Below are 12,328 nucleotides of genomic sequence, written 5' to 3' on the forward strand. Positions count from 1 at the left end.
TCCTCCCCCTGTTCTCCTCTTCCCCCTAAACTTCTCTTGCGTTCCCAGTCTCCCTCCCCGAATGTGTGTTGGCTTGCAGGACACACACGAGAGATTGGGGGATGGGGCCGAAACAATACCAGCAGTGCAGTTGCCTTCACACCAGTAATCATGGAGCTACATGACAGAGTCTGATGAGTTGAATGAGATTGCAGACAAGGAAAATAACCAAAACAAAACTTTAAAATACTTTGCAGCTCGCATTTCTTCACAATTGCACAGATTCCTCCCAATGTGAAAGAAAAATCCCAAATGAAATCTCTTTAAAATGAGTCTCCATTCGCTCTTCATTTAATCTCATTAATCTCTGATTTTTCTCCTGAGGTGAAGACCGCAGTAATCCTAAATGTCTCTTTTAGAGTTCTCAAGAGGTCTCAGTGATGTTTCAAAACTGTGCTCAAATATGCCAAGACTGAAAAGCCTTTCACACATTTCAGAGACCAAATGATCTGATCTATGCTATCAGGAGTGGAAAAAGTACTCAAAAGTACTCATAAGTGAAAGTAAAGTTACAACATCTATATACAACTTTAGTAAAACGAAATAGTGCCTGGCTTTAAAATAACTTGAAGGGTCACAGATTTTTTGAGATGCTAACAGATATGTACAGGTTCCCCATCATTGAAAACAATTATAGCACTCATTTAGTTCATTGTTAAGGGTAAAGTGGTAGTAGAGTAGGCTAACCTGTCATTCGAGTCTTCATTATTCATGAGAAGGAACACTTCCATCCAATCACTGCGCTGCCTCGTGAGCTTGCAAGCCTCACATTACAGCAGATAACTGAAAATCAAACGCAGTTCCTGGCTTTTACAAGTTCAACAGCACTCATGGAACAGATATGAGAGGGGCTCAAAAGTCAATACAGAAAATTCAAACCCATTCATCTTATAAAAATCGACCCATCCATAATGACACTTTTAAACCACATTATTGAGTCTCAGACAGGAAATATTGGACACAGTCAATGATAAGGCATTTTATTCCGAAAATATGTTATAGGTCACGGAACTGATCATGAAGATGGTTGATAGCTTGGTTGCAGCTGGAGACCACTTCAGTTCCTTTTAAAAGCAAGCCGGCATGTTGCTACCAAATGTTCTGGTACCCTGACATTGGCCCCATTCTGTTGAGTTACTGACATTTTTGCATCTCTGTGGTGAAACCATTTGCACATTGAATCAGCAGCTTGGGAGACCCATGTTCTTATTGTGCATAATCAGGATGTAATTGTGTTTGTGTAATCAGTGACGAGGGCAATTCGGAGGTTCCCTTTTTCCCTCTAAAGCCTAAAGTGTACTTCAGATTTGACACGAAAGCTTAGCGTCTGCATAGAAGTATACCTCATTTCACTGTGCGTGCATACACTGGACTATTTCTCTTCAGGAGTTTAAACTTATTAAGATGTCTTTATATTCCTTCAGACTCGAGGTATTCAAATGAAGGTATCTCCTGACCTCCTCACACGTGGGTTCTTGATGTACACATTCACTGATGTTGTTTACACCTTTGTCTCCTGTTGTTTAGCACATATACATCTTCTTCTGGCGCTTCTTTGTAACATCAACAGCTCAACTGTGAGTGTTGCCACCTTGTGGACCCACTAATTAGTACAAGTAATTCCAGTCCAGAGGACACACTTGAGCACTCTGCTGATGACGAATTTTGCATCACATGTCCTCTACGCAGATGTCAATATTTGCGTCTAACTGAAGTATACTGTAGGCTTAAGATAATAAGGGTTGGGGCTTGGGTTTGGGGGTAGAATTAATAAAATATGTGTTCCTCTTAACTGTATCACATCATAAACAGCTAAAAACAAAATGGAAACTGGAGCTCACATTAATTTTCAATATCAATACGCAAAAATAAACTTCCAGCTTTGGCCACTGGGGGCAGTGCTTTGAATTTCATTAAGCTCAGACGGAGATATTAAACAGACAGCGGAGATCCAACATTTTGATATATAAGATTTGTATCTGTTTATGCTCTCCTAATATATTAATGGCTGTGTTTCCAATAATATTGCATCAAGATGGGCTTTTTGATCAAGAAATTTTCTTTTTTATTTATTTACAAATGTAGTAAAAAAAATACTTAAGTACAGTTACAAAGTAATTATACTTATTTACTTCACTGTATGCTATACACATTTATACCACTGTATGTTAACAACTGACTAATTTGTGTGTATTTTTAGGAATTTATATATGTATATATATATATATATATAGTTTTGACAAACACAACACAAACATTCTGTTGTATCCCTGTGTAGTTCAGAGCGCTGTTAGTCACATGATCTCTGGCCAGACAACTTTAAGGCATTAGTTTATTGGTCTTCTGAAAACACAGGAATATTGCATTACATAACATGGCTATTTATGTGCTGTGTGATAGTGAAAAAGTGTTGCAGTTAATGATTTACTGCAGCCTGTGCCTTCTATTGTTCCACTCCCTGATACTGAAAATTGAGACCAGCTCTCATGAGTCTAACATATCAACATATCACTGATATACAAAGTGATAGAACAGAGTAAAGCGAAAACAGATATTCATTATTAGCTCTATTGGATAATTCTATAATTGCCTAGTTTGATTTTGTCATAATCTTACATGCAATTCTTGTAGGCCTACTTATTGTAGCCAGGACAAAAACAAATTTCTTGATGCTACACTTGAAAAACAAATTATCTTAAAGTTAAATATATTTTGTGAGTGTTACATGTATATATTTATTTCCCTGCCAAAGAATTTGCCTTAATTTGAATCACTAAGGAGCATGTTTGACAGGAACGCCATCTACAGGTGAACTTCTTATATTACTGGATGTGGCTTTTAGTTGCCATGTCAATCCCTAAGACAGGTTTTAAAGTAATTAAAAGTTCATGGTTCACCAAAATGATTGTCTTTTAAAAATCAACATCCAGACAGGTTAGGGTTAAGGCAAGATTTTGCCACATGGAGAGTACTCGCACAGAGATTCGACTCTGACACATTTATTTGTTACTGAATTAATCTTTTGGCTTGTTGAAACATGTTTATGTTTACAGTCTAATGACTGTACTTTGACCCCCACAGGTCAAGTTCATTCACCTCTCTTATCAAATCTCTCATTGATTCCTGCTGCCAGGAACACTGCATTTCTTCATTGTAGCAGACACTTTTATCATTTTGCTGGGTTACTTGCACATTTATTGTTTTTATTTTTCAAACGGGTTTGTCATGAACATGTGTCAGTTCTAGAAAATCAACTCTACATCAATAGAGTCATACTTAGTCAATAATCAAGCAGTGCATACAATATTCATAAATATTAGCATGAGTATATTCTTTTAAGGCATGATCTACAATCAAACCACGCTACGATGACTCTAAGACATACAGATATTAGCTTCTAGGATTAAGTCATTTTGCTGCAGTCTACTTTGTGTTTACATTCATTACTATAATGTCTTGACTTCTTGTGTTGTCACTTTCCTTATTACGTTGATGTCAAAATAATGGTTTTGCCTAGTCCTAGTTACCGAAAGTCATCTGCTAAACACTTTTCAGGTCTTCATGCTCATTCACAGCATATATCATAAAGCCTTATGACCATTAAACCATACTGAACTTTATGTACATAGGTTGGACCCACTTTTTGATAGATGTCTTTAACTACTATTCACTTTGTATACAATACACTTATAATGTAAATACATGATGTAGCATTGTACTTCCATTTAAAGTACCTGCATTTAATTACATCTGTAGTTACTCTGTTAACCCTTAACCCTAACCCTAAACCTCCCCTTCCCTTAACTTCAGTAGCAGCAAATGTGAATCTTGTGAGAATTTTGCAGAACAACATATAGTTACACAATAAGTACATTGTATTGCATGTTTGTGTTAGTACATAGTAGTTGAAGACACCTTATATAAAGTGGGACCTTCGTAGGTTACAAATGTGAAAAAAGTGTTCATTTATTTAATGTTAACATGTTAGGTAAAATGGCTCACTATTTGGCAAGAAAATGCATGGATGAAAGTCTCTATTTTGATTCATGCTATAACTGCATATCAAAGATGAATGCACCTGTAATGAATTATAAGTCTTTAACAAACCCTTTTATAAAACCTTTAATAATAAAAAGAACATTAATGTAAAGTTTTACCAAATATCTTTGTGGACTGTCATCATTGTTGAGTTTAGCATGGCAAGTGTTGATATCTGTGTGTGCCTGGTTAACAATGTTCTCATTAAAATTCATCAAATACTGTCATCACAATTAATGGTGGGGATTTTGATTCATTAGTTTTTATACATTAATTGATTCGTTCATTGACCATTTCTGCAAATTATACTTTTGCGCTAATAGATGGCGATAAATGACCATCTTTTATGTTTTAAATGAGAAATTGCATTAAACCAAATGCACAGTCATTCACAGTCTAATTATCTTGTATTGAAATGTGTGTGTGAACAATTCTAGATACTTCAGCACTATAGAGTGTTTAAGCTGAGTCATGACCTCTTTAAAGAGATTCTATTTGTATCACTGCGTAAGTTTGTGTCCTTAATACTTTTATTATGTGGTAACTGTTTTATCAGAGCAAGAAGCAAGAATATGGCTGTGCCATATTGTGAAGATAGTTTATTGTCAATTGTTTACACTTTACAGCAAAAAGTTCCTTATATGCTGTGAATTGAAAACACTCAAGGGCGAATGTTTTTGTCTAATCAGCCCCATTGAAGCATCCAAAGGGCACTGACCACTCTTTGATCTCTATGTATTTTGAATTGTTTCCATCTGAAGATTCAAAAAGGGCCTGAAACTTCAAAGTGGTGCATTTACTGACTTTGCACTGAATGGATGTTGCACCTTTTAGTTCTTGGAGTGAGCACTGAGTTGTGCTGTCATTATTGCTGTTGGGGAGTATCTTTGTAACACCAGGGGTAATAGAACTGGAATTTTTCAGACAAACAAGCTGTTCCTGATCAATGGAAAGTAGGTTTTGCCCCCTAATATACTCAGGGGCATCGCAGTAAACTCTGCTCAAATCCTCCACGCTTTCAGGGTTATACCTCAGCCAGTTATGTAAGTATTGTATTTCACAGTCACACTGCCAGGGATTTCCGTGGAGTCGAACTATGCAGTGGAAATGAAGGTAATCAAAAAAGCCATTCGGTATATTTCGCAGACTGTTCTTGGATAAGTACAACTGGTCCATATCTTGCTGATCCATAAACAAGTTTACATTGAGTGAGCTCAGATTATTTTTCTGTAAATGGATGGCCTTTACTTTAATGAGTCCTTTGAAAACAGAGCCAGGTAATGCAGTAATCTGGTTCTCCGATAGATCAAGGTTCTTCAGTGAGGAAAGGTTCCGGAAGAGATCTGGAGGAAGTTCTGAGAGCCGATTCTGAGACAAGTCCAGATAAGTAAGCTGTTGCAGTTTGTCAAAAATCATTGGGGATAGTTGGACCAGCATGTTATTTTTAAGGACTAGTTTCTGGAGACTGGATGGGAACACTCCAGGATTCAGATTTATTATGGTATTGTTTCGGAGATTCAGGTCTTCCAAGACATTAAGGTGGGAGAAGATTCCTTCTGGAAGCTGTGAGATCATATTGCCTTGCAGTGAGAGCACACGCAAGCGAGAGTTGTTCTGAAATACGTCAGCTGACAAAGAGCTCACATTGTTGAAGGATAAGTCGAGTTCCAGAAGATTGGGAAGATTATGAAAAAGAAGACTGGGCAGAGATGATATATTATTCCCTCTCAACTGTAATGTTTCCAGCTTCTGCAAAGGGTCAAAAATGTCATTATCCAGAGAAATCTTATTGTTGTTAAGGAAAAGCCTTGTAAGGTTAGTCAACTTGTTGAGGGTTTGCATTTTAAAAGTCAACAAATGACTGTTTCCACTGATTTCGAGCTCCTGTAGCTCAACCAGGTTTTCAAAGGTATTGTATGAAAACGTTTTCAACAAGCTGTTGAGAATGACCAGCTTGGTTAGTCTGAGGTTTTCTCGAAAGGAACTTCTGTCCATGTATGTCAGGCCAGATGCCACTACAATCAATTCTTTCACTTGTGCAGAGATGTTGACAGGTAAAACTCGCATTGTGTCATCTGAACAAATGACCTTTGCAGCTGTGAAGCACTGACATAGTTCAGGACAGCAATCACCAAGTTGAATGAGGAACAGTAAAACAACAGCACGGTGTCTGCTCATGTCTTCTGTGAAAATAGAAGAGTAGTTACAATTAAATTTTAGTGATTGTGGTTTCTATTTGTGTTTGGTGAGCTTGGGAAAATCAACCCTTCGCAAAGCCTTGGTTAATGTTGCTTGCTCAGACAAGCTTTACAGAACATCCCAGTGATGAAAGGAAAGAATTGACAATCTCAGTGAATAGTGCAATTTTTTGTAAAAAGGCATCGTTTCGCGAATAAACACAAAACGCAGTTTCAAAATGCAGTTTCCATCATATGAATACAGATTTTGACTTATGCAAAACTCTAGAAAATCTACTGCTAAGTGCATACATTTTAAAGCAAAACTTTTATTAGCACATATCAAGCATTTCCATCCAGGTTTTCTAATCCACAAATGTAACATTTGCGTAGAAATTGTTACAGTAGATGGATCCCAGCAAGTGAGACCAGTCTGGGAATGAAGTATGATTTGACTGTAAAGTTTCAAAGGCAGGGCTAAGGGTCAATTATCCCAGTATGTTTGCTCCTATACATTTACAGATCAATTAATTCAAATTCATGACAACGATTTATTTATTTACTCAATCTTAAAACTTAGGATTTTTAGAAATGTTTTAATACTGCTACATTAAAACATTTACAGCCCCCTGGTATTTACATGACTAACGCACTGTATATAAATGTAAATATACTTTATGAGATCACCCAATGTGTGTAGATAAATACAAAGATTTAATTTATCAATTTATTTCATTAAAAACACAAATTCATATGTACCAATGTTATACTGACTGAAGGACTGAATATTTTTCAACATGGCCAGGTACTTACAAATAAAAATAACAATGAAAGAACACTAGTTCTATAATTTAGAAAGTATCTAGCAAACCTTGCATTTCTTCTGTTAAAACAAAAAAAATTATAGAAAACAGCCACCACCTACCTCTATATTAGTGCACATTCACCTCAAGCAGAAACAAGCAAATTCCACTTTGACTTCTAGTTAAACATTGTTGTCTAAGTAAACTGTTTTTCATTGGTCAGGATCTATCTAGGACTTTATTCATTATTTGATGGTACAAAACAACTTTACACCCCCTCAGATTGTGAAATATGAAAAACACCTTTGTTATGGTTGAATAATTATTACTTTTGCTCACAATGAATGAATAATTTTCCGCGATTCATTAATTAACCAATTAATGGTAAGAAAAGGAAAGAGAACGGTTTGACTTTCAGATTTTTAGGCACAGCACAAGACAGCTCATATACTGACCAAAAAAGCATGAGTACTGTATGATTTGATTGCAATTCTTTCAGTAATTCACAATCTGATGTCAAACATCAGATCAGATGTCAAAGCTGGAGCAGATAAAGGTGAACGAAAAGCAGCCAAAAAGTGTCCAGTATACATGGGAAATCCTTCATTCCCCTTCTGTCGCTCTCTCCACGTTGTGTCAGAGAAGCGACACTAGGGGTCTCTCTTGAGCGCCGATATTCACCTCTGGACTATGAAAAAAGGCCAATGAGAGTTGGCACCCAGTATTTGCATGTCCCGCCCCCGGACATACGGGTATTTAAGCGGCGCAAATACGGGAGTTCATTCAGAAAATTTCTTCGGAGCCGATGGTCGTGCATGAACTCTGCTGCGAGTTACACACCCAGTTCCTGTTTAATCCTCTGACGCTCTGCATGCTGTTGGATCTGACGGCGCATAACAGCGGCTTTCTCATTCGTGCACGGCTGTGCATTCTTGCCCCTGGGCGCTTCGACAGCGCAGACAACTCGAAAGAGTTATTCTAAAAGAGTGAATTTCGCTCTAAAAGAGCAAAACACAGCGGCGTTGAACGTCCTTCTCAGGACGCGTCTTTTTAAAGACGATTTTCCGCCTCTGTGTAGTTTCTGGATGCGTTGATTCTCCCCACCTCTGACGGCCATAAAAACTGCCTTGCATTCCTGGGTTGCGATCACACGCAGGCAGCGTTTTTATGAATGGTCTATGTTCTCAGTACGAGAACATAGCCATGACAACATTGCGGTCGTAGGCTTTTTCTTGTAGTGAGAAAAAACCGCTTCAGCCGCCCCGCGCCTCGCCTCCTTCCTACGGGATTGAGGCAGGCGCCGCGGGCGATGAAAATAATCTGGGGACAGTAACAGGCTCCGTTTCGCCGGGTGAACCCCCTCGAAACCCCCCGCCTCCCTGGCACACTTGCTTGTTTCCGTCCGAGCTCGGGATGAGCATTCTCTCCAATGGGTTATGTTTTCAGTGTGAGAACATAACCGCGGCAGCGTTGCAATCTCTGCTTTCTCTTGTAGTGAGAGAGAGCCATTTCAGCCGCCCCCCCGCGCCTCGCCTCCTTCCTACGGGATTGAGGCAGGCGCCGCGGGCGATGGAGAACGATCTGGGGAGAATAACGGGACGCTTTCGCCGGGTAAATCCCCTCGAAAACCTCCCGCCTCCCCGGCACGCTTGCCTGCTTCCCCCGAGCTCGGGATTAGTGCGGTCCGCTTAACAGCCTACCGTCCGGTCCCTCGAGCTCCCCGGCATTGGATGACATCACCGCTGCATCGGAGAGCGTAACAGCGGCGTCGGATGCGGATAACTCGCCTGGGCCGCCACCTTCGGGTCTCCGCCCAGTCTGAGCCTGACGCAAGAAGGTCCGCTATGCTTTCCTGGGCTTAATTGGTTCCACGGGCATGTGCGCCTCTCACAGCCGCGCCCCGGATTCCTTCCCGGACGTGCATGACAAGCTGAGCAAGCCCAGCTTCCTCGCTCCTCCGCTCTCGCTACCCTCGGTGGTAGAACGGTCCCAGACCGCTCCCCCCTGCACGCCATGGCCCCCTCCTGCAAGTCCACCGGGCCAGGGCACTTCAAAATCTGCACTTGGGTGGTCCTGTTCTTGACGTGCTGCAGGAACTGCACTCAAACAGGCGATGGCCACTCCGTGGTCCAGAAACGCAATGATGGACAGGCAGTACAGGAGGCAGACAAAGCACGCTTTCTCAAACGCCCCCGTCTCCCAGCTCCGTCCATTCGGAGACACCACTTGACGACTTTGCCCAGCAGTCCTCAGTGGTGAAGAAACAGACGAAGGCTATTTTCAAGCAAAAAAAAAAGCATCCTGCCCTGCCGCAAACCTGCCGCCAGGGGCCATGCCCTGTCTGCTCGCCGAGAGACCTCCTGCGGCTTTCAAGAAAGAAAGAAAGTGGTGCTCTGCCTCAACTAACAAGTGAGTGGGCCCAGCTCTCAGCCCCAGCGTTGAGCTCCCCGCAGAAGTTGGACGCCCATCGTCTCACGGACCCCCTTGAGGACCCAGAAGGCTCCCAGGCGCTCCTGAAATGACAGACCCAGAGACCGAGACGTTAGCTCCGGAGCTGGTAAGACCACTCCGTTCCCCGGTGGAGGGCCGGCAGGAGAATTTTTTGTTAAATTCTTTACACTCTATAGAGCTATTTCCTTGTTGTTTCTGGGGTCACCTGGCCCGCAAATGCCATTCTCACGGCACTCTGCTTCCAGGCCTCAACAGTCCCGGCTCCCTGGACGCGGTATCCCCGCCCTCAGCCCTACGACTGTTCCCTGGCCGGCCGGTTCAGACGAGTTCAGAGGATGCCAGCATCAGACCTCCTCCTCAGTCACGAACCCGCCCCCTGCCGGGTGCGCGGAGCAAGGTAAGTGCTTTGAGTTTATTCTCAGCACCAGAGCCTCGGGACGCCACGTTGCCTCCCGACGCCGCGTTACCTGTTCCGCACCGCTGCGAAGCCCCGCCGGGTACGTCCAAAAAACTCGTCTCCTTGGTGCCCCTAGCACGGAGCTTAGAGGCGTGGCCTTCACTGCCCAACCCGTCACGCTGGCTGCACCGGACCATTTGACTCGGTTACGCAATTCAGTTTGCCAGGTCTCCGCCCCCCTTCGTGGGCGTACATTTTTCCGCAGTACACGGCCAACATGCCCATTCCCTGCGTGAAGAAGTCGCCTCCCTTCTATTAAAGGATGCGATAGAGCCTGTCCCTCCAACCGAAACGAAAAAGGGTGTCTACAGCCCTTACTTCGTTGTACCCAAGAAAGGCGGTGGCTTACGACCGATCTTGGACCTGCGAGTTTTCAATCGGACCTTGTCCAAACTCCCGTTCAAAACAAACTCTATCTGGTGTCCGGCATTTAGATTGGTTCGCAGCGGTAGACCTGAAGGACGCGTACTTCCACGTCTCGATTCGCCCTCGACATCGACCCTTCCTACGGTTCGCGTTCGACGCCCAGGCGTATCAGTACAAAGTCCCCCCCTTCGGCCTGTCTCTGTCCCCTCGCGTCTTCACGTAAGTCGCAGAGGCAGCTCTTGCCCCGCTCCGAGAAGCCGGCATACGCATACTCAATTACCTCGACGACTGGCTCATCCTGGCCCCCTCGCGAGAGTTACTATGCGCGCACAGAGACCAGGTGCTCAGGCACCTCAGCCGTTTGGGGCTTCAGGTCAACTGGGAAAAGAGCAAGCTCACCCCGGTCCAGAGCATCTCTTTTCCCGGTTTGGAGTTAGACTCAGTCTCAATAATAGCACGTCTCTCCAACGAGCGTGCTCAGTCAGTGCTGAAATGCCTTTCTCCCTTCAAGCCAGGTGCCGTGGTCCCTCTAAACGATTCCAACAGCTCCTGGGGCATATGGCATCCTCCGCGACGGCCGCGCCGCTGGGGTTGATGCATATGAGACCACTTCAGCACTGGCTCCAGACTCGAGTCCCGAGACGAGCATGGCGCCGCGGCACGCACAACGTGAAAGTTACCACTGCCTGTCGCCAAACCTTCAAACCCTGGACAGACCTCTGCTTTCTACAGGCAGGACTACCCTTGCAGCAGGTGTCCCGACGCGTTCTGGTTACAACCAACGCCTGCGTGCCCGTTGTACACGGCGGGTTGGGGTGCCGTGTACAACGGGCACGCAGCCGCAGGCCGGTGGAACCGAGGCCCGCTGCGTTGGCGCATCAACTGCCCAGAGCTGCTGGCTGTTTTCCTTGCCCTGAGGAAGTTTCTCCCGTTAATTCGGGGCAAGCACGTCCTAGTCAGGACACACAGCACCACGGTCGTAGCCTACATAAATCGCCAAGGCGGAGTACTCTCCCTTCACATGTCACAGCTCGCCCGTCGTCTCCTCCTTTGGAGTCAGCAGCGACTGGAGTCACTGCGCGCCACTCACATCCCCGGAGACCTCAATGTGATAGCGGACGCGCTGTCAAGACAAAGCTCGCCCGGCGGAGAGTGGAGGATCCACCCCCAGTCGGTCCAGCTGATTTGGGACAGGTTCGGCAAGGCCCAGGTAGACCTGTTTTGCCTCCCAAGAAACCTCCCACTGCCCGCTCTGATATGCCCGGACAGAGGCTCCCCTCGGGGCAGATGCTTTGGCACTCAGCTGGCCCGCGGGGCTGCGCAAGTACGCATTTCCCCCAGTGAGCCTTCTTGCACAGGTGCTATGCAAGGTCAGGGAGGACGAAGAGCAGGTCATTCTGGTGGCCCCCTACTGGCCCACCCAGACTTGGTTTTCGGACCTCACGCTCCTCACGACAGCCCCTCCCTGGCGAATTCCCCTGAGGAAGGACCTTCTTTCTCAGGGACGGGGCACGCTCAGGCACCCGCACCCAGACCTCTGGAACCTCCATGTCTGGCCCTAGGACGGGATGCGGAAGATCTAGCCGGCCTACCATCGACCGTCATAGGTACAATCAATCAAGCCAGAGCCCCCTCTACCAGGCATCTTTACGCTCTAAAGTGGCGTCTGTTTGCGGACTGGTGTTCTACCCGAGCCGAAGACCCGCAGAAGTGCGCAGTTAGGTCAGTGCTCGTGTTTCTTCAGGAGAGGCTGGAGAGGAGGCTGTCCCCCTCCACCCTCAAGGTGTATGTCGCCGCTATCGCGGCCCACCATGACACGGTAGACGGCAAGTCTCTTGGTAAGCACGACTTAATCGTCAGGTTCCTAAAAGGTGCCCGGAGGATAACTCCCTCCCGGCCTAACCTGTTCCCCTCCTGGGATCTCTCGGTCATCCTTACGGGACTCCAGAGACCCCCCTTCGAGCCGCTTGACTCAGTTGGACTCAGGGCCCTCTCTC

The 12,328-nt window shown here is 44.6% G+C and overlaps 1 protein-coding gene across 2 annotated transcripts; it reads right to left on the reverse strand.

Annotated features, from left to right (window-relative positions):
* Window positions 1-2,229: 2,229 nt before the first annotated feature.
* zgc:153913 (carboxypeptidase N subunit 2) lies at window positions 2,230-7,252 on the reverse strand. 2 transcript variants are annotated; one of them, XM_052134840.1, is made up of 2 exons: window positions 7,180-7,252; window positions 2,230-6,260 (listed from the first exon to the last, which is right to left on the reverse strand). In XM_052134840.1, exon 2 carries the CDS (start codon window positions 6,253-6,255, stop codon window positions 4,759-4,761), a length of 1,497 nt encoding a protein of 498 aa, XP_051990800.1. In that variant the 5' UTR covers window positions 6,256-6,260; window positions 7,180-7,252; the 3' UTR covers window positions 2,230-4,758. The 2 variants fall into 2 exon arrangements, with proteins under 2 accessions (XP_051990800.1, XP_051990802.1); XM_052134842.1 differs by having other exon boundaries at window positions 2,230-6,257; window positions 7,180-7,207.
* Between the last annotated feature and the right edge of the window lie 5,076 nt (window positions 7,253-12,328).

Source organism: Xyrauchen texanus, chromosome 9 (genome assembly GCF_025860055.1).
Source record: "Xyrauchen texanus isolate HMW12.3.18 chromosome 9, RBS_HiC_50CHRs, whole genome shotgun sequence".
Classification (NCBI taxonomy): domain Eukaryota; kingdom Metazoa; phylum Chordata; class Actinopteri; order Cypriniformes; family Catostomidae; genus Xyrauchen; species Xyrauchen texanus.